This window comes from Sylvia atricapilla, chromosome Z (genome assembly GCF_009819655.1).
Source record: "Sylvia atricapilla isolate bSylAtr1 chromosome Z, bSylAtr1.pri, whole genome shotgun sequence".
Classification (NCBI taxonomy): Eukaryota; Metazoa; Chordata; class Aves; order Passeriformes; family Sylviidae; genus Sylvia; species Sylvia atricapilla.
Window position 1 is genome coordinate 10,627,715 of NC_089174.1, and position 25,553 is coordinate 10,653,267.

Here is a 25,553-nt window from a genome sequence, read left to right on the forward strand (position 1 = left end):
ATAACTTTACAGGGCTTGAGGTCAGGCCACCATGTTATGTGGGTAAAACTGCAGAATTATCAAATGCAGGGATAAAAACATCTTCTAAAACAGAACTTAAAGAGATTTTGGCTAATCCTGGTAGAAATATGTCTCCAATATAGTGAATAAAGATGGGGGTTTTTTTGCTTTGATTTTTTTAAAAATGTAAATTTTACTCACTTTTTTCAAATAATCTTAAAGATGCTTGTAAAACAGGAAGGTTGCTAACATGTAGAATAGATTTGGTAAATGTTTACAAAAGTCACACAGTTTTATTTAATTTTGGCAAAGTAATAAAAGGGTACATATGAATCACAAACTTGACATTCTCATAAGAAATGACAAATACAGTGCAGAATGTTGCAGTTACATTAAATGCTTAGTTTTACTCAAGCAGAACGAAACAGATAATTCAAAGAAAATACTACCAGTAAGTTTTTAAATGTGAAAATGTACTTGTCCTTTTATAGTGAATTTAAAGCAGCAATGTAATTTTTGCTAAAATATTACTTAGAAAAAAAATGATAATTTTGATATTTTTTAAGGGTAGTATTTTTCAACTCAAAACTGATGACACAATTTGTCTCCTAATTGTTTCTCTGCCACTAAGTTGTGTTCTCTTTAGGATGTTCTGTCCTGTCCTGTGGTGTCCCCTTGTCCTTCTAGCCCTATTTTGTTGACAGGCACAAATGGTACAGTTTTTGTCAGAAGTGGGACAGGACTCTTAGCTTTTATTTCAAAGAAAAAGCAATAAAATAATTTCTGATACTAAATTAATGTGCCCTTCTGATTACAGTTTTGTGGGGAGTTTTATTAAGAGAAGTACTGTCTGTTTTGAAATTGCCCATGATCTCTTTATCAAGATTTAATTCAATAAAATGTAATATAAAGTGGAGCATGCCCCAGTATACAAATTTATTTCCAGTGTGCAAATTTATAGGAGCTGCACTTCAACATTCTATAGTAAAACAAAATGCCACCAGGATATATTCTACATACACTACTGCTTTAAATCCTGTGAGCTGCATTCTTTTCTCCAGCTGTATTTTTTCCCTTTTTACTGGAGAAAAGTCACTCTTGCTTCTGGATAGTGTCATCCTTTAATGAACTAACATACTGATTAGTATTTGACAGTGGAAATGATAAAGTTAATACACAGTCTAGCCTAAAGGCTTTGCAAATGCATAGAATTAAAAACAGCATTGTAAAGTGTGGGTGTACTTGGAAAAGTGAGATCAGAGACTTCAGTGTTTGTTTTCCATGTTGATAGCATTTTTTTTTTTTTCATGATTACAAGTAAGTGCCAGAGTTTAAAATCCAACTGGATTTCCCTCCAGCCCACTGGCATGTATTCAGTTTTGATTCTGAAAGCCACATTTACCTTTTAGGTACCTTTTTGTCTGCATCAGTTGCAAGTAAAGGAAGGCAACTGAGGATTAGGGTCAACAAACTGATGCCAAGGAAATTATATCTTTAGGAAATACGGAGTAAAATGTTAATGTTGTTTTTATCCCCAAAGTAAGCAGTTGAGAATGCTCAGGTTGAGCAGCTCAGATCCATCATCTGAAATCACTTCCTGGAGTAGAACCACACTTTAGAGGTCATTGTGTCACATATCAAAGCTGACCTTTAGTTATGCAGGATGCATGCAAAATCTGCTGGAATCTAGATCAATCAGCACAGTCATCAGCTGAAGATTAAATGAAAGTCACAACAGTAATTGCAAATTCCTCAGTTTTGTCCTATATTACAGGGTGTTGAATTTCATCCGTGTGAGACTTATATCTTGGAGAACTAGTAGTGGATATTCCTTATGTGCAGCCCGTAATACAGCTACTAAACCAGTGCTTATTTAGGGTGCTGATTCAGTCCATTAAAAAAGTTAAAAGTACAAACATAAAAAGAAATTCCCAGCCACAGAAAAGGTAAACATATAAATAAATAAATAACATCTTCACTGCACTGTTTCAGTGACTTGTAGATGGTTCCTAATGTTTTTTGTAGGAATATAAGGACAATTTAGGCAGTGCAACCACCAAAACTGTTTGACTTGAGCATTACTTACACAGAATTCAGAGTGAGACAACTCCAATTCCTTTTTTATCTTAAGAAACAACCTGAAATAAAAACAGCTTGCCCCCCACCCCCAAGCAATATTTTGATTATTTTGCTACACATACATGAGGCTATCCTATGATGTTATCCTTTTCAATCGGGTTACATTTTGAGGCACTGTCACTGTTCCCCCTTCGAATTTTTCCAGTGTTGGGAAAACTCCAGTTGGGCCAGCAGGTGATGTGAACTAGATCCTGTGTTCCCCCACCCAAAATCCCAGCAACTGGAGCCCAAAGGCCAAACAAAACCAGTGTTGAGTCATGCTGTCTGCAAGCACCCTCACCTCAAACAGATTGATAATCTCAAGCAACTATTGACCTTGGCTACTCTTACTTCAGCTTGGCACAAGATGGAGTAAGGCAGACCAGAATCTGTCATCTATGTTGGATCACTTGATTAAAAATCAAGGACTACATGAACCAAAGAGGCTGAAATTTAGGTCACCTGCTACTCACTGACTCATTAAAACATCAGAAGTCTGTCCCTTTTGTCACAGGTCATCGCTAAACATTTGAAATAAGTCTCCCAAAAAAGGACAGTCCAATCTAATATTTTTATTTGCAATTATCTTCTGTACTCTCCTGCTCCCTTCCACAGTAAAATATAAATACAAAATGTTCACACTTATTTTGATGGCAAATATTGTTTTTCTTTATCCCCACATTCTTTATGGTGTGTAAGGTGGTGGCTTTTCAAAAGGTGGGAAATAGGGTGGTGAGTAACGAGGCGGCGCATTAGAGGCCCACATATAGCTGGGAGATGGTGACAAGGACTGAGGGTCATCGGAGAGGCCAGAAGGAGTGGAGGCTGGAAACACACTGGAATGCTGCAGGGAGACAGCAAAGGCTGTAATGTAACCATTTCCTAATGAAAATTACTTTATCAAAGAGAGATTTCATTACCAAACAGTTCAAAATTAACATTTCAAGGTTCATCTCAGTGAATCACGTACATACAAATAACACTTCGGCTAACTTGTTGCATTCAAGGTAAGGACAGCCTGTAAGTAACAGTTTTGAAAAATGAGGCTCCTTAGATCCAAAAATTGAAGACATTTAAAAAAAAATTCTTATCACCTCTGTGTGCGTGCTACATTTCACAAAGACTGGACAACTGAAAACCGATGAGCTTCTCTCAAATCTTGGTCACAGTAGTAGCAGCCAGTAGCAACTGGTTGCTCCAAAAACCATTTTAGAGTTGTGTATGAAAGCCAGGTTTTTGCAAGGGCCCAGGCTTCCTCAGGAATTCTGGTGTGTTGTTTTAGTCCTGTGAAAAACGTGTGGAATGAGTAGGAAGCACCAGAGGGAGTGCATCCTTTGGAAGATATTTGAGAGGCGAGGCTGGGCTTGCTCCAAGTGCTGTAGGATGGCAGGGGAAAGGGGCCAGGGTGGTACTGTCACTGCCTGGAGTACAATAGGTCTCAAGGCAAAAGAGTCTCCACAGCGAGAAGCTCAGCTAATGCTCCCATGCAGGCCCCAACTTCCCTGGAAGATATGCAAGGCTCAGACTTGGAATTTAATTTCAAAGAGGGACTTGGCTGTATTAAATTTAGGTGACTTGAATTTATGCCCAGCTTTTGTGCTGCCTCCTAAGCCAACACCTGTGCTCACAGCAGTGAGACCCAGACACTTTGATCTGTCAGGCTGAACTGTAAGTGGTATCAGAGCCCAGCAGTACTTCCAGTTACAAAGCAGGGAAATCACCCATGCTGAGCTCTCTGCAGGTACTGGGGCTGCCACACGGGCAAACTCTGGGTCAGACAGTGCTCAGAACTGCTGAGAAACTGAGAAAATGACTTTGTAGCAGAGCTTGATTTGGCATGCACTGAGGGTGGCATTTTTGTAACTGCAGAGAGTTAGTTACACAGCACCAGTGACTGTCCAAGGTTTCATTAATTGCAAAAATAAGTCACAAATACGTCCTAGAAGTTCTGACGTAAGTGTTCTGTTATGTTTACGGGCCCTGGCAACAGCACTGTCCAGTGGCACTAGCAGCAGACCCAGGAAGGTTTAGATTCATGGTACCTCTAATGCATGGCTCAGATGAGGGACATGGTGACTATCACAGAGCAACCTCTTTGTTGATGACCAAGATCTTATACTCTTTTAATTAAAAAAAAAAAAGTCTCCAGTCTTGGTGGTTGTGTGATATGTTAATTAACACCACCCCTGTGGTAACATCCACCTGACAGAAGAGCTGAGGAGGAAATATCCTCATCTGCTTCAACAAGTGAAAGCTGATGTTGACAGCAAGGTTCACATGAAATGGCCATTTCCAGCAGCACAGCTCCATAGCTCAAAGAGGAAGGGATGCATTACAGCAGAGATGTTTAGAGAGACCCCTCTTAGGCCAGCTGAAGTATGTGGAAAATAACCACAACAAAATAGCTTTTTAGGTATCACGTGTCTTCAAGAGGTCAAATAGCTTGTTTCCAAAAGCTCATCTCTTCTCTCAGACACAGCTGTTGGCCTAATAAAAATTAGCACCTGAACACCTGGCTTTGCCTCTCTCCTCAGAACATTGCAGTGCTAGAGGCAGTTCCTATTTTTAATGTGATCTCTACCAGTAAGTGATGGGGAGGCAGGCAGGTCTTCCCTCTTGCCTTCATTTCAAGGACAGCTTTCAGGAAAACACTGCCTTAGTAAGAGAGAGCACTGCCAAGGACCAATGCCTAATAGGAAAAATTTGGTATTTTCTGCAGGAACAAGAAAATTAAACTGTGTGAATGACAGGAAGACAGGCCCCAGGAGTCCTGCAGACTGGCTGGATTTAACCTTGCTGCTAAACAAGGAAACAGCCTGTAATGGTACTCACCTGAAAGTCATAAGCAGAGTAGGGAGGCAGGTGAGGAGTGCTGTGGTAGTAGGAGTTGTAAGATGTCACTTGTGGCCTGGAGTAGTAGGTCACTGAAGGGTGTGCATTTTCAACAGTGCAGTTCAGCGTAGGGAGAGAAGGAGTCTATCAAAACAGAAAGAAGAGGCTGAAAACCCAGTCACAGAAAGCTGACAGCTGAATGAAAACAGAAATGATTTAAAGGAGCACTGTGTGCCTTTAGACCTCAACTCTGTCGAATTAGCAATTGGCAATCCAGTTCCCTCTCAGGCTGCAGCTAACTTCCAAGGTAATTTTGTTCCACAGCCAGTTATTGTTTCAGATTCCACAGAACAAGCTAGCAGCAGCCCAGTGCACACCAGTACTCACACAAAACAGATTTACATCCTCACAAGTAGGAGAAATTATTAATTACTTCCAAATGAGGTGCATTTTGTGAATTGCTGTTAATTTCTATACATCTTTGTTTACAGAGTTTTACAGGATCTCTGGTGTGGATCAAATCTCAAAGGGCTTTGATGCACAGCTGGGAATATGTCTCCTGTTTTATTTGGGAAGATATTGGTGAGTCTGAAAAGAGTTCAGAGTTCTGAAATAAGGTACCCTTAGTGCAGGGCCCAAGATTTCTTTGTAAGAAAAACATACAGCCAGTGACATACAAAACATACAAAAACAGTGACTGTTTTTGTATTATCCCAAATAAGTCACAAGTGACTGAAAAAGCCCTAAATGTATCTGTTGAACATTCTGTTCTACCCATTCATTAGTGCTGTGTAGAATAAAACTGTATGGAAGGTAACAGGCAGCGTGGTTAAGTCAGGGTATTTCAAAGTTCACATTTTTACAACAGTATTTTTTTCATTGTCTGAAGTTTTAGTTTTGATCCTCAGTTCACTCTCTCAGGTTGCGCACGAAGAAATTAGATGGAGAGTTTTAGCCTAACACAGCTGCTTAAACAGTTTGTAAAGCTCAGACTGCTACTAGAAAATCAACAATTAGTGAGCAACCACCACCCTTTTCCTTGTAGAATGTGAATACTGTGAAAAGGAAGAACAATTTTTAAGAAAGAGCTTATTTTAAATCATCCTGGTATTGCCAACGCCTCTCTGATGGCTCCTTTTGAAAATACGGTCTCCCAATTCTGTTAATAATTTCTAACTGTGCTCAAGTGTTGATAAGATCAGAAAAGTGAATCACTTCCACTTTTTCATTATGGTCATTTCTTGCCCTTCGTTCCACCCTGATTGAAGTAATGCATAGATCATTTGCACTGAAATACCAATAGTTTCCACGATGATTTTTAAAGACAAATTGCCTGATTTGTTTTCTTTAACGCACAGATAGATTGATACCCTCTTACCATGTCTTTAAAGCCTCCAAGTATTGCCGCTGTAATGATCCCTAGGAATAGTCCGACTATGTTCAGAATTGTTGCCGACCAGAGCAAGTGGTAAAGGTGGATGATGTCCTGGCAGCTGCTGACATCAATGTATTCATAGTACCCTCCAGAAATCTCTACTCTGCTAGATTAGGAAAAAAACACAACAGTAATGATAAATGCACCGCATATGAAAAAATGCACCGTATAGCATAAAACCTAAGCAGTACTGCTGGACAGTAAAATGCATTCTGCAGCTCAGTGATAACCTGGACCTTACTACCAAGAGAGTGAGGATAAAACCTCATAGATCCCATGCTTGTGCCATCCATGATCTCCCTGCACGAAGTGCTTGCTCTGTTCTGCAACAAATCTTTGTGTCTGAACCTGCCGGTTATTTTTTCCATCTGAAATCTCCACAGGGGTCCTGGAGGCTTACCAAGGACAAACTGGTCTTGGAATTACCCTGGGAAACCAGTCTGTGCTCCAAGGAGCAGCAGCTGCCCCCCAGGCAGTGCTGGCTGCTCCCCACGGACACAGACCAGCTGGGTGGGATGGGCATGGACCAGCACAGCTCCTGCCTGGCTCTGCAGGGTTCAGCCATAAAGCAGGTCCAGCTCCATGCCCTGCTCTAGCTGCCAGCCCCTGACAGCTCTACAACAGCCTGGGCTGCCTGGCTGGTCTTTCTGCTCACACTTTGAACTGTTTCCACAGCAGAAAAGACAGAACACTTGGTCAATTCTGGTTAGGTCATCATTTTGGAAAAGGAAAAGCAACGCCTGCAGCATGTGAACTCCTGAAGCCTTTCAGCAGAATTCTTCAGGAATGACTTCTCTCTGACTGCTGGGTGGGGAACAGGCTGGCCTTCAGCACAGCTCACCAGATGTAGTGACCTACAGCAAATACCCCTCCAGAAAGCGTATTTAGCAGGGACAAACAGTACCAAGAGCTTAGGAATGACTTATCTCCCAGCTCACACACAGGGTTAGGCACAAAGCACGTGAGAGCTTTGAGGAAAGGGGGAAGAACTGGCTCATATTGAAGGTCAAGAAGCAGGAGATACAGGTTCAGCTCCTCAGCAGACTCTACAAGGCCTGCAGGAAACTGCCGCTTTTCACGAGAGTAACCCTCCTTTGCTGATTACTCAACTTAGAAGTTGAGTAATTGAGAAGTCCTTTACCCTTTTTCCTTTTAGCAGGCCACTGTGGGAGACATTGCAAGGAGAGATGAGGATTTCAAGTGGAATCGAGGCAGAGCTTAACCACAGGTTACAAAAACCTGTTTGTTGGCTAGCACGACCTCTGTGTAACCTGAGCTCTCACTGTGACCCCCTAACAATAAAACCTGTATGTGCTGTTTGCAAGTGCTCTTTCCTATGGAGATGTGAGAGCACAGATCTCTCACTGAGAACCTCGCGAGCAGTTCAGCATGTCCTTATCAGTGGGAAGGGACTTGCCCCGTGCTGCCAAAGCCAGGGTTCCCAGCATCAGGAAGAACGCAAGACTGCTGTCACATTTTCCATGTTTTCCATCCTTTACATGTGCACTAACCAGCCTTGAGTGTCTCTATCTTACTGAGACACCATCCAGCACCTCCTCAGTGCAGGATGTTTGTGTGGTATTAAGCAAGATTAAAATAGCAACCACTGGTATCTTTTATCAGAAAGGGGGAAATGGGTCAGGGGCACGTCCCAGAACCAGGACTGGGAAAAAACAAAATACCAACAAAAACAAAAGAAATACAGAAAAGTTTCAAGCTTTTCTATTTAAATGAGTCCTCTGTGTATCGCTCTCTTCAGCGAGTAAAAAGGGATTGTGTTCTGTAAACTGCTCAAAGAAAGCATGAGCTTCACCCCTCTCACACATATAAAGTCCCACAGAGACCAGGGATCACATTTCCCAGCACAGGGAACCACCCACCCTCTCCCAACAGCAGCTTTTGATCTTCCTCCACCACAGTCAGTGATTTAAGTGGAGGCCAGCCCAGATAAGTACTGTGAGAAATGCAAAGCCTGAAACAGCCCTAGGCAAGAGCCAGCAGTAAAAAATCAATTTATTAATGACTCACTGACACACACCGGACACTCCACAAGGTATAAGCAGTGCATGCTGTAAACTTATCTGGCTTAGGTACACTAGCCAGATCTCAGTGGTGTGATCACTCTGCAGTGGTTCTCAATTGGTAACCACCTTCTGACTCATTGCACAGTGCTGGTTCACCTTCCAGCCCCGTGTGACCATGAAAAAGACATTCACTGGGCAGAGAGGACACTTGTTTATGAACGCACAGATGGCACCAGCCTGTTACCTCTGCTCCCTGTTAGCAGCGTGGGGAATGGAATGGTGGCAAGGTGAAGAGGAACAGTGTCCCAGTTTTTTTGCATCTTCAATATTCGCAAAGAAAAATAACCAACCCAGTGCCAACAGAGAAGGAAGATGTTAAGAAAAGTAACGCTCAATAGGTGAAAAATCTGAGGAGAACACCAAGCATGAAAGTAATGGAAACTCCTCTGCTCTTCTTTTTCCAGCTAGACTGCCCCAGGTCATGCTCACCCACAGCTGGGATGGCCTTGGTGTATTTCACACCTACTTTACTTGATTAGCTTTTGTCTGGGACTCCTCATTGCTAACAAACAGAGCTTAGGGTCCCTTCCCACAACAACTGTCATTAACTGATACTATCCCGCAAACGAGCTACAAGCTATTGTCAAGGTGTATGACCACTGCTCGCCCTTCCCGTGGCCAGAAGTGGCATTTTTGGCTTACTTCCCACAGTTGTACAGGTCGCAGCAGAAGCAGGTATTGGTTTTTATTTTCGGTGTGCAGGGGGCACGGCGCTGTGGGTGACAGACTGCCTGCGTGAATACAGAAAAATAACACATAAAGGACAGAATGACACAATCCCCAAACACAGTTTCTGCTGCTGTTTCACCTGCTCTACGTGTAGATTTCTCAGTGATCTCCACATTAGCCCCAGGCAGATTTTTCTTTCCTTATCCTGCTCCCACAAAGTCCTCCGTTACTGGAACAGAGATGCACTAGGCTAGAACAGAGCAGCGTTTCCTTTTGCTGTGGGGAACTCACAGACAAGCAGATGCCTGTAGAGGAAGGAGGTTTCGCAACTCTTACAAGCAGCCAGGGCGTTGTTGAACGAATGCACCTCACCCCACGGCAACGCAGAGCAGAGTTGTCAACAGCGTGGCCGAAATTGAGAGCAAAGTTCCCATAGTGCTGCAGAACTGACCAAAGCGGGTAATTTGTCTGTGCCTGTGCGTGGTAACACCCGAGTTCACATGGACAGTCTTCGGCCCAGCGTGTAACTTTGCACCCTCTAAAAGCAGGCCTTCTAATTTGGTATATAGTGGTTATGCAAAACTACCTGTGGACTTGTGAGGAAAGCTCTGAGAGACAATCAGTACTCAGTAAAGGCAAAGACATCCAGACACACTATCAGTATGTGGCAGTACCAGCCCCAACAGGCTTCTCTTTGGAGAAGACAAAGGAGAGGTGCAGAGCCTGGTACTTGTTGCTCATATACACAGTAATTACTGCTGCCTGAAACCTTAACCCACCACCCAGCTCCTGCAATGAATGCACAGCTGAAGATCTAGAAAAACTGGTGAATTTTCCTGTCCTACATCCCCTTCTCTGCATCTGCTCCTTTACTATTGAGGCAATACATGGAGGAACCCACCTCCCGAGTGCTTCCAGCATCCTGCTCCCGCTCCAGCCCCAGCCTCCCACCCCCTCCTCACTTTGCAGACTTCCAGGACGTTGGAGCAGCCACCTGACAGCAGGTTTCCTCCACCTGCACCAAGAAGCTGGCCCCTTAACAGGACACAGCAGGAGCTGCTCTCACCTCTGGTGGGGTGGTACTCTTGGAGTAGTACTGACATCGCCCCGCGTACAGTGGCCTCAGATCCTGCCAGAGAAAAAGCACCAGGCTTAGCCCTGCAGCAAAATCAAAATCACAATCACCCAAAGGGTCTGGGGAAAAGGAGCAGGCTTTAGAGAGACCCTGATCTCACACCAGCACCTCAATACAGCAATGGCTCTGCAGTCCCCACTCCAGCCCCTTGAAGCCAGGGGGGATGTTTAACCCTGGTCCTTGGAGGCATGAAATTGTTCCAGCCAGCATGGGTGGTGCAGTCTCTTAAGCTGGGCTCTTTGGGTGATAGTGGCCATCCTGAACTGTAAGATTTATTCCTCATCCTGCAAGACATATCTCATGTCTGCCTGACCTATTTTTGAGGGTTCTTCTTGCAGAATCATAGCAATTTTTCTTTAATTGTTGGCAAATTTGTCCTTCCTGTGCTCTTCAGTGTCATGTGGGAAAGCTCTGGATGATCATCAACATTCCAGCCTGCAAATATGCATCAATGCCTCCCTTCAGGGCAGCTTGATCTCCAAGGAAAAACCTCAGGGAAAGCAATGCCAGACGTGTATCCACATCAGCGAGCCCTTCCCAGGAGCAGCCAGACTTGCTCTCCAGGTGTCTGATCAAAGTCTCTGGATGGCAGAGCAGTGGCAGCAGCTGGCAACAGGAGGAATGCTTTGTGCCAGCATGGCAGGACCGTGCCTCCTTCAAGGTGGTGACATTTTTGGACTGTCGGGTGGTAAAGTGATGCCAAAAGCCCATCTGTTCATCAAGAGGCAGAAACCAAAGCCTTTGTCATCACAACTGCTCACCTCTGGTTGCCTCAGACACACAGCCACCCCCAGAGCCCGTTGGGAGGAGGTGCCAGCTCATGCCACAGCCCAACCCATGAGGTCACACCTTTGCAAAAGGGGTCAGAGATGGCTCAGACTTGCTGGTTTCACCCAGACAGACGGACACCCATTACACAACTGAGTGGAGCTGCCCTTTGCTCTGTCAGCAAATCCTGCCATCCAGCCACCTTTCCACCACTGGAATACTCAGGGGCAGGAAAGAAGAACCAGCTTCACAAGGAGCATAACTAGCCAGCTGACACAGGGAGTTTCCATTTCATGGGTAATTCTGGTCTGCAATTCCTTTCTGTTCTGAAACAAATAAACTCAAAATCTGTCTTTTTAATCCCTATTTGCCAAAAATTTCAAAATAAGTCATCAAACTGCAGAGCTGCAGGAGAAAAAAAACCTGTTTGTAGTTACAAATTTCGATCAAAAAACTGAAATGGAATTGTGTCTCTTTATTTCTATACTAATAACTAAAGCTTCTGCACATCCCACTGTACTAGTGATTGGTCATGACAGCAGTAGCTCATAATTTTTTTAAGTCACCAAATGGAAACTAAGAACCTACTGCTAATGTTTCCTGTTTATATTGTAATGCTTCATTGAGCTTTGTATCAAATTGCTTCATTCTACTACAGCATCCAGTGATTCACGCTGCATTAAGAACTAGCTCTGCCTACATTTAAAACAAAATAGATGTTACTGCTCACATTTCGTCCCTTGGCGATAGTTGTAATTCACATTACATATTAAGTGTTCTGATACTCAGTAAACACGTAAAGCCAAAAAAATCCAAACAAAAGCTTTAAGACTTTAGTGCTTTCCACTAATTTCAAAACACTAAAAAAAAAAAAAAAACCCACCATTTTTCTAAAGTTTGTGATTTAGAGCAGCATTCATTCAGCAATGACATATATTTACAGGGTTTGATGCAGCCTGATACGGGATTGCAGACACCATCACTTGTTTTCTTAGAGTAAAAGCATTGCAGGAGCTGTGTTTTCCTGGGAGCACTTACTATGTGTCTGGCAGCAAAGACACCATCTACTATGGCACAGCAGAACGCAGCGATGACACCAAAGCTGATGAAGACGATCGATGCAACCAGCTGAGAAAGGAAAACAAAGCAAAGTATCATCTGCCTCTCCACAACCAAGTGATTAGTGCCCTCTCCACAAGGATATGTAAACCAGAGTCGATAAGCCCTGAAGCAATCAGTGACCCAAATGTTAGCCCGGGCTGCACAGACTGGTCTGGCTGAAGGCAGTGGGATGTGTGTCTGCTCTGGCAGAGTGGCAGGAGTAGGAGCATTGTGCCAGGCTGGTTCTCTGGGGACTTGATAGACTAACACAGGTTTTTCCATTACTCCAACAGGCTAAACTTGGGCTGAGAGCAGACCTCCTCTTCTGGCTGCTGCTGTCCTTAACTCTCCCCTGGAGAGACAGAAGAGAATTTCTCTCCTCACCCCAGAATGCTGTGGGGAGCTGCTCCTGTGAACACTTACTGAGCTGTGAGGATGCAGGAGACTGCAGTGTGTGAACTTCTCTGTGGGACTGTGCCTTCAGGGAGCACCACCTGGATGCAGGCACAGGCACAAAGCCATGAGAGCAGAAGGCAGGTGACCAGCTGATGGCATCGGTGCTGTACTCCCTCACAGCAGCCTGGCTGGCTCCTCAGTCCACCCAGCCTCCCACTGGAGAGCTGCAAGGAGAGAGACTTCCCTCCACCTGCAGCTTGAGAAGGGCAGTCAGACAGGCGTGATCCTTTTCCACTGGCCCCACCCTGCCTATTCTTAAAATTAGGGTGAAAGCATTCAGCAGGTAAACCAGAAATCATCTCCAATCCAGGTATGAGGAACAGTGTCCATTCCCACTACGCCACTTCAAACACCACATCTGCCACCGAGCCAGTGCTCAGCTGGGCTCTGACGTGCTGCTCCCCAGTGCTGACACAGCCCCTCTCACACCTCAGCTGCTGCCAGTGGGCTCCTGACCAGCTCCTCACACAGAGCTCCCCCCACTGATCCCAATCCCCTCTGCCAAAGCACACTAGGGATATCAGCAGGGCTGAAGAGGGAGGGCAAGCACAACGCTCAGACAGACAGATTCACAAAATGCAGCTTGGGGAACAGCTTTCAATATTACTTTATATCTGCTGAAATACATTATTTCAGTATATTTACAATATTTCACTATAAAAAACGGGGAGCTCCCTGGTGGTTTTCCAACTCTGGTGACCACAACCTTCAAATGTCAATTGCTGGCAGCTGTTAAAAACTGTTTCTCCACAAGTACAGAGGTGACTCTGGTCATGGGGATGCTGTAAGCAGTAGTAAAAATCTCTACAGCCCAGATACAAAGCTAACACTCAGCCCAGCCAGAGCTGACAGATATCTCAGGTTTCCTGACTTGGGGATGTTTGTTTTAAAGCTCCAGGTACTAAGTTTGCTTGCAAACCTTGGCTTCTGCCACTGCACAAGGGTCCAGTTCTCCGAAAGACAAGCCAACCCTCTGGACAAATACAATCCAGAAGGATCCTGTGTGTGTTTTTCAAGGGCCTCAGGATTTTTAGGTTAATCACACTAGTGTCATCTACATCTTCCTAAGTGAAAACAGATCTTGTTTCAGCAACCTCCAAGTACAGGCCAGATCAGCTTGAACAATGACTGGAGATGTCAGAGGGCTCACCTGGGACAGTAGAAATGGCCCCTGTACAGCTGCTTATTTAAAAATGAGGGGAAATAAAATGGTTTTCTAGATGAGGCAAGTATTCAAGGCACAGACATTAGACCTGCAGCAGCAGAGAAACCAGGCTGTGAAAGGATCCCAGTGGCCATGTGAACATGTCATGGTCACAAGTTGTTACTGGAATATTGGATGCTGTGCCACACAGGACTTGCAGATGGCAGCAGGTGACAAGTTTTCCAGGACCAGATCCTACACTGACCCTGTTTCTGTCAGCTGTAAACTCCTGCGTTTCTGCCCCACTCAGCCCCACCCTTTGCATGTCTGGATCCCAACTCACACTATCCATTACAAAGTCATAATGTCTCACCACCAAACCAGTGAAACCACACCAGGGGAGAAAGTCAAGTCTTGGTGGAAGACACGGGGGTTTATGGCTTGGGTTACTTTGTAGCAAGTTTAGTTTTTCTCAGTACTGTCCTTTGTTTCATACACACATGAAAGAGGATATTCGCCCTAGATAGCATGAGCCTTAGAGACGGGAAGTGAGCCAAACACTAAATATATACAATTAGGGAATTTGTTGGTCATTTCTGCTCGCAGATAGGAGCTGCTAATATGGTGTTTTAAAATAAATACAGAGTCAATGATATTTTTCATAACAGCCCTACCAAGAGGTAAGTATCTGATGCTCGCTTTATTTACATACAGTTTTCTCTCTCTCAGATGTAGAAAGAAAAGCCTGATAACTGAACACTGAGAATTTATGATAGAGAAAAAAAACCAAACAGCGAATAGAAACATACAAATTGAAAGGAATGAAAAGGAGGTGTCTTTACAAACAAACTGTGATGGTAGATAAGGCTAGATACAGAGGGATGAAAGAAGCAATGGGGGGAACCATAAATTTCATAGGAATTCCATAACTGACACAGACTGTTACTCTCTCGAGGCAGTGCTAAATCTCTGGCTTTAGAGAAAAAGAACAGAGACACAAGGAAAAAGTAAAACAGGGTAGAAGGGGGTATTAGGTGTTTTGGGAAGTCTGCACCTCTCAAGTACCTCAGCCAGTGGGGAAAGAGAGAAGGAAATGTGGCTGGGAAATTAGAATAAAAAAGAGGCTGCGTCCCCTAAAAATTTTGAGAGACACAAGGGGAAATGCCGCATGGCCTCTCCCTTTACTTGAATAAAGTTACAGGATTCTTCTGTCTCTTTTTTTAGACATAAACCTCTAGTGATTGTGGGTTAATTTTCTTGACAAAATTAATTTTAAAAATCCCTGTTTTCAAACTGTCAGTAAGATTTTTGATTTGGGTTTAGCAAATCTTCTGTTACTGTAGCAAGCAGAAGCCCCTCTCTAGAGCTGAGTGATATTATTGATTGATCTTCACTCGTGTAACTCCAGATGAAGCCAGCCACACCAAGTAGCATTTAGACAACAAAAGACAAACTGGGTTTGGATAGTGGAGGAATGTCCTGGGTTGAGGCTCCCTTTAGGTGATGGTACAGCCCCCCATGGACTGTGCAGGTGCTGGTTCTTACTTTTCCATGGCAAAGATGACTGTCATAAAGGCGTGTAAACTGCTGACTCCTCACTTGGGAGCTGCTGAGTGGGCAGTGGGGTGTGTGCCAGAGCTGCCTGTGATGCGGGCAGCACTGCTGGGCAGCTGGCCCTTCCTCTGGGCACAAAACCTCTCCCTTCCTTCTAGAGGAACAGCGTGGAAGTCAACACACTTGGGAGGAAAACCCAGAGAGATCTGTTCCCGTCAGCAGTCTGGGGGAAGTGAGAAGTGCTCCCCCAGGTTAGCTCTCCTCATCGGCCACAGTGGCTCACTCCACTCCCCACACTCGCCAGCCACGGACAGAAACACACACAAGAAACAACACACACAGATGCACAAGTTGCTTTTGGGTTTTTCTGCCTCCGGCTGCACAACAAGCCAGACCAAGGCTGCCTTTTAGCAAACTAGGACACAGGGGAAGTTCAGAGAAGTAAAAAAAAATAAATCCTCCACGGCCAGGGGTATCACGGAAACATGCAGCGGACAAAGCTGACGCTGTAAAGTGCTCCTGGGTGAGGAGAACATGTGACTAAAGCACAGGGACAATAAGTGACAGCTACTGCGTGTCCTCCCTGTGATCAGAGTGGAGACATGCTCACTGCCAGCCCAGGCAGCAGTGATGCAATCCCCGCAAAGCTGGGTCACGAATGTTTTTTAGGACACAAAATGATAGAGAGATGAAAAGAATAAACACAGGCTATCCAGGGCTCTTCAAAATAATCAAACAAGTCAGAGCCACACTGTCACTTGTGGGCACTCCTGTGAAGAGTCCAGGACTGACACAACATGGTCATTGCTCAACCAGACACTGACATGCTGCTAATACATGAGCAAGAGGGTGAAACCCCGCCAGGACAGAAAGAACAGGGATATGTTGCTCTTGCAGAGCCAGGGTGAAAATAACAAAAAAATCCACTTGGAAACTCACCTCCCCTGCACCCTGTCTGACTGTGGGAAAGGCTAATGTCATCTCCTGCAGGGTCTGCCTCACCCTCCTCCTGCTCTGCAGGGAGCATGCTATTTGCAAAGCAAAGGCGGCACAAAGGCAGACTTTGGATTAGGACAGGCAGGAATTTCACTCATCTGCCTTTGCAGAACATGACTTAGCTTTGGTCAGCAGCACACACTGCTAGTCGGACCCCTGAGCTCCCTCCATCCCTGCCAAGGCAGGCAGCAGCCCAGCAGGAGAGGCTGCAGGGACACCATGACCTCCCTGGGCCCTCTGCAGCCTCACACGAGCAAGGCTGGAGGGATCTCACTGCCAGAGCTTGGGATAACCACCCAGGAGGGGGATTGCAGCTGCTCTCCTGAGGGAGATGAGTGGAGCCAGGAGGCAGAGTGCCCACAGGGTGCCGCTCCTAGGCTGCCAGAAACCATCTCCAGTTCTCCAGAGGTATGCAACACTACCCTGTTTAGGTTTTAGGAAAACCTAAAATACTACTCTTTACACACAATATTTGAGTTATTGTCATTTTTTAAAGAAGTTTTTATAAAGAGCTTACCATTTGTCTTTTGTTTTCTATCAAGTTTGATCCAATTATTCCAAGGAACGACCCAAAACCAAGCTGAAAAACAATGCATTGTTAGCATTTAGATCAGGATGATACCCAACATATTTTACAAACAGATAGAACACAGTTAAATCCAGAAGCAGCAAAAGAACATTCTGCTGATGTGTGAGCACTCTTCCTTTAGCAAGAAATCAGTGGAGTCTCTTGCTAGCAGGAACTATCAGGTGTATCCCACATACGACACTAAAAGCGTGTGTAGAAACCAAAAGAATGAGTTCTGAATTCCATTCCCCCACAGTGATGCTGAGAAATGGCTGGTGGATGAGGATATGCATTGCTGTCTTGGAACAACCCTAAAAACACTCAGGACCCTCCAGACGCAAACCTAGCAGGCCCAATGCACTAAAACCTCCAGGACCAGGTTTCTGTGAACTCAGTGAGCATGTGAGTTTTCAGCTCAGAGAATTCCTCAATGGGAAGCCTGAAATAAGGGAGTTTTACATTTTGGAAGATTTAGCAGTTTTCTGTCTTCTATTACTGCTCCCTCATTTCCAGGGGTGAGGATTCATCAAACCAGGGTGTTCTCCCAGAGGAGCTCACACTGGCCCAACAGAATAAGCTACTGCTGCAAAAGAATCTTCTCTTGCTGCTGTAACTGACAACACTTATTTTAGCTCAGAAAAGTCAGCCACGAGAACAATTTCCCACCTCCTTTCTCCATAGCCTTAAGCTACACTAAGAAGAAGTTTCTAGGACAGAGCACACCTCAGCCAGGACAGAAAAAAGGACTTCAAGCAGGAACCATGGACAGAGAGGAGAGATGCAAAAATAGTATTGTGTCACACTGAAAAAGGTCTTTGGTTAGCGTACAGAATATCCAGTCCTACTTCCATGGGTTGGCAAAATGCTGGATAAGTCCTACAGCTGGATTTATGATATTAAGGAAGTGCAAATCCAGACAACAGACCAGGTGCCAGTGAAGATCCATGTGAGAATGCCCAATAATTGGCCAATGCCCCAGAAAGAAAAACAAGGCACGAGACAATCACGTAGTGATTAAAAAATGAGTCTACTAACCTGGAAGAGATACTTTGAGATCCAGGAACAGAAAACAAAAGTTTAATGAATCCAATACTAACAGGCATAGGCATGTGCAGAAATTAGCAGACACAAATGTGATGTAAACTTGGGCTTCAATCTTCCCTAGCCCTGGCTTGGTGCAGTGCTGCAGGCAGGGAGGGCAGGTGGCTCAAACAGCAGGGATTAAAGTGGTGCAGCTGTTCAGGCTGCTGCTTCCCCACTGCCTGGCCTGCACTCTGAGCTCATGCAGGCCACTGTCCCCACATCAGACACAAACTGCCATGGTGGGAAGCACAGGTCTTCTTACCACTGGGGTGGCAAACAGGCAGTCAGGGCAGAGACCTGGGGTACTGCTGAATTGCCCCACACTGACCTGACAGTCCTTTTGGGCTTATTATTTAGCTTAGGGAAACAACACTCCCACCTTTCTAAAGTAACAGGAGATTTATAGTTCAAGTCCAAGCAAAAAAAAATTGGGAGATCCAGGCATTAACAGTGATGTGGATCCAGGTGTAATTTTCAGTCTGCTGATATTTAGCAGAAGGAACTTGTGTGGCAATGCACACCTAAGGCAAATGCTCAAGAAAAATACTTTGTGGCCTTTGAGCTTTAAGAGAAATATCCACATGGTGTTTCAGAGCAGCCCCAAACCAAAAGGTGAAATGCTTTAGATAATTTAAGATAATTCAAAAACAAGAAATTAGACCAAGTCTGTACATCCAGCAGGTGAAGACCAAATAAATTGGTGGATTCTTATTAACAGGAATTCTCATTGCACTAATGGAAAAACCTCTCATTCTTCTATGGATGGGGCAAAGAGATCTTAGTAGTGTTGCTCAGTTACATCATTTGTTTGCTGGTGGATGTGATCCTTGGGATGTCTGTCTGAAAGGAGGACAGGACACAAAGTGAATGTGCTTTTCCAGAGTAAAGCCCCAGGCCAACATCCTTGGCAAGAACCATTACAGAAGAGGTTTGCCAGTGAAAGCCTAGGAAAGGTTACACAGATTGTGGCAGCTGTTACAACTTGGAGACAACACAACTATCTCCCAGTCTCACTTCCACAGGGCTCCTTGTCTTCTGCACCCAAGCATTACTCTTGTCTGCTGAACATCACTGTTGTACTCTGGGCTTCCCTGTCCCAGGTCTGTCATCCAGCCACGGGTGAGAACATTTCCCACAGAGACACACCTAAGGTATTCACTGATGTAGTTGTGAAGGTGTGGATGGTCACGGAGGAGGGTGAAGGCACCCTGGCTACAGGATGTCACTGAACCCTCTGCTTCAGCTTCTCCATTGTATCAATGAGAAACTGAACTGCTAGGGAAAAAAACCCACTCAACAACTTCAAACCCTCAAAAAACCCAAACAAACAAAATCCCACTGATGTGTGCAAGGTGTCTACTGCTCAGGTCTGTCCTTCCTTGGAAGCAGAGGCTTGGGAAGATAATCCCCTGCATTGAAGGAGACATCTTTGCATGCTTCCTCCTCGTACAAGAGGTGCTTGCCCAAGAAACACAAGTTGAAGGAGGAAAGAAGGGTGATTGAGGCACGGCAGCAATGAGACGTCTGATGTCTGAGTTCAAGAAGAATTTCAACAATGCCCTCAAGCACGTGGTGTGATTCTTGGGCTTGTCCTGGAGCTGGACTTGATGATTCTGATGGGTGTCTTCCAACTCAGAATAGCCTATGACTTTATGATTCTATGGTCCATAAGATGATTCCAGACATGGAATTGGTCCACACACAGAGAAGTCACCCAGCATACAAAGAGACTTCTGGTTCTATCTGCTTGAGGACAACTCACTAATACTTATTCACCATATCCAGCCCTTTTTCCCCAGTAAAGGGAGAAATCCCAGCTTGTTATGAAACATCAGCTATTTTAAGCACCTTCTGAAACATCCAGCAGCACACTGAAATGTTTTCCTGTGCAGCGAGACAGGTGAGGTCACCACACATTTCCACAGAGCAGATTAATGAACCTAGATGGGCAATTTGGTGACAAAAACAAATTGCCAGGGTGCCTCTGAATAAAGCAACTCAACGCCCTTCCCAAGTCCAGGAATTCATTAATTCCTTGAGTAGACTAAGCCTTAAAAAAAGTCTAAGTGATGCTGACGTTTCTGGACCGTAAATAGCTCAGGAGATGTCAAGGGGATGTGAACAGCAGACTCTGCCCATTTGCATCAGTCTGCAGGACCTGCTCTGAAGCACGAGGTTCAGCTCAGGCTGGCACAGTGCAGAGTAAGCGTGGAGAGTCTGGAGCCAGGCTGTCACCTTTCTCAACACCTTCCCTCTATACTCCTCTCTGAAAAAGATCAGGCCTAAATGCAGGAGATACTGGGACAAGCCAGAAAACCTAAACCAAAGAGGCCCAATGTAATCTGTAAAAATATTCCACACAGTTATGGCTTTAAAGAGGCTTTCTTCAGTCGGAGTAGAAAAGTATAAAGCTCCCTGAGATTAGCAGTGCGTGGCAAATAAATCAAACAGCAATAAGACAAGAACAAGTTTCCACCTGGTTATCTAGAATGGTTTCAAGCCTCCCAATTCACAGCTCCAAATAAAATGTGCAGCATCCTACAGCCCTTACACCAGGAGCCTCTAGCTAGGGCTACTGACTGCATTTAATCTACTTAGACACCCAATTTGATTGCAGTTCAGTGCTTCTTTTTCAGTGTGTCTTAGACACGCACAGGAACAGAGCAGGACTTGCTTTCCAGCTTGTGTTAGATCTCTGTTCGTGCCAGGAGGGTCGTGACATAGCTGTCCTTCATGCTTCTGTAAGAGAGTATACATGCAATGGCAGGAAGGCTGGACACCAGTGGTCTTCTCTAAATTAAGCCATTTGAACCTACAAGATTGTTCTTTCCCATTTTCAGCTGCTGATAGCAAAAAAGAAGAAACGGATGTGTTCATGGCTTCGATGTACATGCTCCCCTGGCAAGCTGCCACAGCTCCTCATCCAGGGACTCCAATTTGTTAAACACTTCTGCAAGTAAACTTTATGACCACAAGTTCATGTTACCAGTGCGTCAAGACTTGGTCTCTCTGCTTTTGGCAGTAAGATCCTTCTTTCCCTTACTTTTGCCTGGGCTTAGTGTGATCTATGTAAACAAAGAAGTTCTAAAGTTGCTTTGACTGACATAACAAATCTATTTATCTGTCTCACCACTAGCTCAAAAGCAGGTTATTACTGAAGCTCAGAGGAAGCTGCCACTTGGATGTGATTTTTGCATGGGAATGTGCAGCAGGTGCAAAATAATAATAAAACAAATAAATCAAATGGCAATGAAGTAGCTGAGCAAAATATTGAGGACAAAATCACCCTTTATAACATTTTTCAGCATTACAAGGGACTTTGTAGGCAATAAGTTTTCTAGACCTACCTAGGAGTTCTATACTTACAATAACCCCTGGGTAATAACCTCCAACAGTCACATTTTGGGTTCTTGTTGTAGCAGCTAGGCCCACCGTTAGAATTAATACTGACACAATGAGGAGAGTCACAGTTACGTAGAGGGAATTTCTTTTTCTTCTATTGAACGACCCTAAAAACACACACACACAACAGAATTTGCTGATTCCATCTGGGGAGAGTCACAGCACCACAAATTTCTCCTCCCGCCGCCAACCACACCACCGTGAATTTCCCTTTTTCTGTCTTGAGAATATTTTTGGGTTTGGCTGTCACTTTTCACCTTCACTAACATTGCTCTGACGTAGATGAAGAGAGCCTTAAGAACTGCAGCTCTGCAAAGCTCATTTAGATACACTGGAGTCTCCCAGCTCCTCTGGCCTGGGGCAATTGAGCTAATGAGAAATATTCACATTAGACATTTATACACTTTCTGATCTGTCTACTTACATCAAGCTAAATAACCCCACTGCATGCTTCTTGTTTTGAGAGGGGAAATTTGACTGTAATCATAAGGCATCCACAGTTTTCCATGCAAATGAGACATCGCCAGTAACAGACACTTCTCCACTTTCAGCAAGGACCAGGTATTTTTAGATGCTTGAGTAATGAATCTGTGGATTAGCAAAACTCATCTACAGCTGCTGGATGATGAGGGGGAATTTTTTTCCTTTTCTATATTTATAGATTTTCCAAATGAGCATAAACATAAAAGAGTGATTCCACCAGCCAAGAGGAAAACTGCTGTGACACCACACTCAGCAACATCTTCAGGGGTGTGTTTGGTCTGTATGTGCTTTGCCATCTTTGTGTCACTTTGTGGAACAATCCTTTTGATCATATTTCATCTATTACGCAGATACAACCCAGCTGGTAGGAGACAATGGACTGTAGGGCCCCTACTTCACTCCATATGGGCTGCTGGGGCCACACTGAATCCCATTCCCACAGCCTGGGGCTCTCCAATAGGCCCTGGGAGCAGTAAGGGTATTCCCACCTGAGAGGCTCCCAGCATTTCTCTGGGTGTTTCAGAGAAGAGCAAGAATGTGTCCCAAGGGCAAGGAGCAGCTTTCACAGTTGCTGAGTGTATCCCCTAAAGCAAACCACCTTGGGAATCCTCACTCGTCCAGGGGCTCCCTGGCAGCCTGTGCACAGCGAGATAAAACACCTGCAGAAAGACCTTGACAAAGACTTGGTCAAGCCAAGCATAACCTCCTTGTCCAAATTCTCCAGAAAGAGGAGCGCACCAGGCTTTTTATCTCAAAGATGCACGCCCCAGGTGCCCACAGGCCCTTCTGTAGGGTCTGTGTACTTATGCCCAGCAGATAAAGAGATCAGTTCACCCCAACAGCTCACTGATCCAGCTGTACCAACCCACACACACTGCTAAAAATTATCTCCCTCCTTCCATATGGACAGCTCTCCACAGGGAAAAGCACAGCAGCTCCCCACTGCTCTTCCACACCTGCTCCAGCCTGACCCAGGAGCTGCTGGCAGCAGGGCTCCCTCTCCATGCTCTGGGTTGGCACAGCTGCCAGGGGCATGGGGCTGGATCATTTCACCCAAATCCAATCACGGACAAGGGCTAAACTTGGGGCTTAAAAGTCCAACAGAAGGAGAGCACAAAATCACAGAAGGGTAAGGCTGGAAAAGACCACTGGAGGTCATCTAGTCCAACCTCCCTGCATGAAAGGCAAGAGAGATTTATTAAAAAACCCACCATCCTTTTTGACTGACCTGCTGTCTCTGGAAGGAAAGCTCTCCACCCACAAACCTTCTGCTCATGTTCCAGAGCACAGGTCTGACTGCACCACTGGGACATCATTGTCTTAAGACCGAGGAGCCTGACAACTGGTTAGTCCTTAGCTGGAATAAACACCTATATAGTTGCTAATTTCAAACAAAAAATACTAAATAACTCCTAGAGAACCCCAAGATTCAAGGTGAATATTTTATCAATGGTCCTTAGTCTTTCAAGCCACGTTTTACAGGCTGGAGATAAAGGTATGTGACTGCTTGCTGCAGGTCATAGTTGGGGTTGTTCTCCTAAATCTGCCAAATAAGTTAATAATATAAAATATAGTCTTTCAAATAATTAAAAAATCATTGAGAGATTAAGTCGTTCTGTACGTGTTGCCTCACAAATACTGTCATTGTGCCACACTTCAGTTTCAATGCAACCATTTAAATGCAAGTGTTCCATAAAAGTCTTAAAAAATCCATAGCAGTGGGATCAAAAACTGAGAAAATTTGCTGTTCCTTACATAGATCAGTTCTGAAAGGAGTGAAAGGATGAATCCATCTTGCTTCCATAGAATTACCAAACTTCTGATTACTGCTAGGGTTTGGGTGGCAAAGGAGCAGAGAGTAAATAAAGCCCAACCATGAGTTTCTTACACAGCTCCCAGTGTGCAGGGCACGGCTGGGTGTGTGCTGTGGGCACAGGAGCACAGCACTTACACATCCAACCCAGGGCTCCTGCACTGCCATCACAACTGCTGCAAAGAGTTACCAGAAAAACCACCCTAAAAGAAGCGTCTTGAAACACCATTTATAGATGCTGTATGTTTCAGCACCATCATGTTCTTCACTCTTAACTTCTGTGTTGTTTCCTAGCTTAGGACTGGTACACATACTATAGAGAAGAGAAACATAAGGTTTCAACTGGAAATTTTCTCAAAGCTTTTCAGTGTTTCTCATAAGATTAAAAATATATTTAAAAAAACCCTTTTATTTCAAGTTCTAAAAAACCCAGCCATATTCTTCTAACTTGATACTGAAGAGGGATGTCAAACTGAGGAGATAATGTGACTGCCTTTACTTCAGCTCTGTATTGGGATATTAAATGCATTTTTTTTCCTTCTCTGAAAACACCTTGATATGCATGTCAAAATTGGTTTTGTACTTCTGAAAGGATGCCTGCAGCTGCTTCAGCCTACATGGACTCATACCCAGTATCTCTCTAATAGCTGCTGAAGGGCTGCTCTGACAAAATCCTCTCCCTCAACATTAATTTCTGCTGAAAGTATTCCCCATCAGGTAATTTTCCTCTGTGTTCCTGAGTTTGGTATAGTTCTACACACAGAAGCTCAGCTATGGCAGCTTTGCTATCTCTGCTTTTAAGAGACAGCAATAGCCATTTTTCTGTGATTTATCCCAAACAGATATCCCAAAACTTGTAGTGCTTACTACAACATAAGCAGGACCCTAAACACTGTGCTTAACTCTGTTAGGGAGCTGTAAGGAAATTAATGCTATCCATAGTGTGGCTATTGCTAAAATGGCAATCCAAACGGGCACCGGTTTTAGAGCGATCATATTTCTCTTTAGCATCAGAAACATCTTCTTGTTATATTTGCCCTATAACCACCCTGAAGACAAGGCTGTAGCAGGTTTTTCCAGATTACTTTAAAAGTTTGCAATATGTGTATTTCGAACTGCCCTTGGTTCACTTTTTTTTTTTCTTTTTTTTTTTTCCCTGCCCCCCCCCCCCCCATGATTATTAGAAGAAAATGGACAAGATGGCACAGAAACACGACCGACTTCTCCATCTTGTTCTTTGGGGGAAAAGCCAGAAGCGAGGAATAGGCAAAGAGCAGCTCAAGGAAGAAGCCAGCTCTACTTTTAACCCCGGGAGAACGGGGGGCAGACGGCACCGAGCATCCCTCTCCCCAGCCCCTCTCCTTTCGTCCCATTTTTCTGCTGAAAACGCGTCACGGTGGGAGCCGTGACCCCGCGGCTCCGACTGCGGGCCCGGCAGCGCTGGGGCGGGGGCCGCGGGGCTCATGCCCTGCTGGGGCGGTGAAAGGGAGGGGAAATCGCGATTACTACGAGGGGTCCCCGACCTCACCGGGGCTGCGGGAGGGCAGCGGCCGCGCTCCGCCCCGCTCCAGAGGATGCCGCCGCGGGCCCGCAGCCGGCCCGGTCCGGGATGACCCGCGGCCGGGGTCCCGCCGAGCGCCCCGGGGGCCGCGGGGACACACGGCCCGACCCGCGCTCGGCCGGCCCCGGGGCGGGCGGGGGGAACGGCGGGGGCTCCCCGCGGACCCGGCGCCCCGCACGGCCCCGCTCCGCGTCCCCGGGGCCGGCGAGATCCCCCCCGGACCGGCACTCACCCACCGAGTCGGGCAGGGCCACGCCGGCCGGGCGCTGCTGAGTCAGGGACTGCCGCATGCTGCCGCCGCTCCCGCCGCAGCCCGCCGGGCCACGGCGGCGGCACAGCCCCGGCACCGGC

The 25,553-nt window shown here is 45.3% G+C and overlaps 1 protein-coding gene across 1 annotated transcript; it reads right to left on the bottom strand.

Moving 5' to 3' along the window:
• Positions 1-273: 273 nt before the first annotated feature.
• On the bottom strand, positions 274-25,553 carry TMEM255A (transmembrane protein 255A). The gene is made up of 9 exons (XM_066338792.1): positions 25,435-25,553; positions 21,310-21,452; positions 16,810-16,872; positions 12,080-12,169; positions 10,205-10,267; positions 9,112-9,200; positions 6,329-6,491; positions 4,951-5,094; positions 274-2,962 (listed from the first exon to the last, which is right to left on the bottom strand). The coding sequence occupies exons 1-9, from the start codon at positions 25,490-25,492 to the stop codon at positions 2,804-2,806; spliced, it is 972 nt and encodes a 323-aa protein (XP_066194889.1). The 5' UTR covers positions 25,493-25,553; the 3' UTR covers positions 274-2,803.

What these genes read in the sequence shown, in the direction of transcription:
- TMEM255A (XM_066338792.1), bottom strand. Translation starts at nt 25,492, where the DNA reads ATGCGGCAGTCCCTGACTCAGCAGCGCCCGGCCGGCGTGGCCCTGCCC. An exon ending in GACCTGTACAACTGTGGGAA is followed by an intron (nt 6,492 to 9,111) that starts GTAAGCCAAAAA and finishes TTCCTAATCTAG; the next exon opens with CAGAGTAGAGATTTCTGGAG. An exon ending in TTGGAGGCTTTAAAGACATG is followed by an intron (nt 5,095 to 6,328) that starts GTAAGAGGGTAT and finishes CTGTTTTGATAG; the next exon opens with ACTCCTTCTCTCCCTACGCT.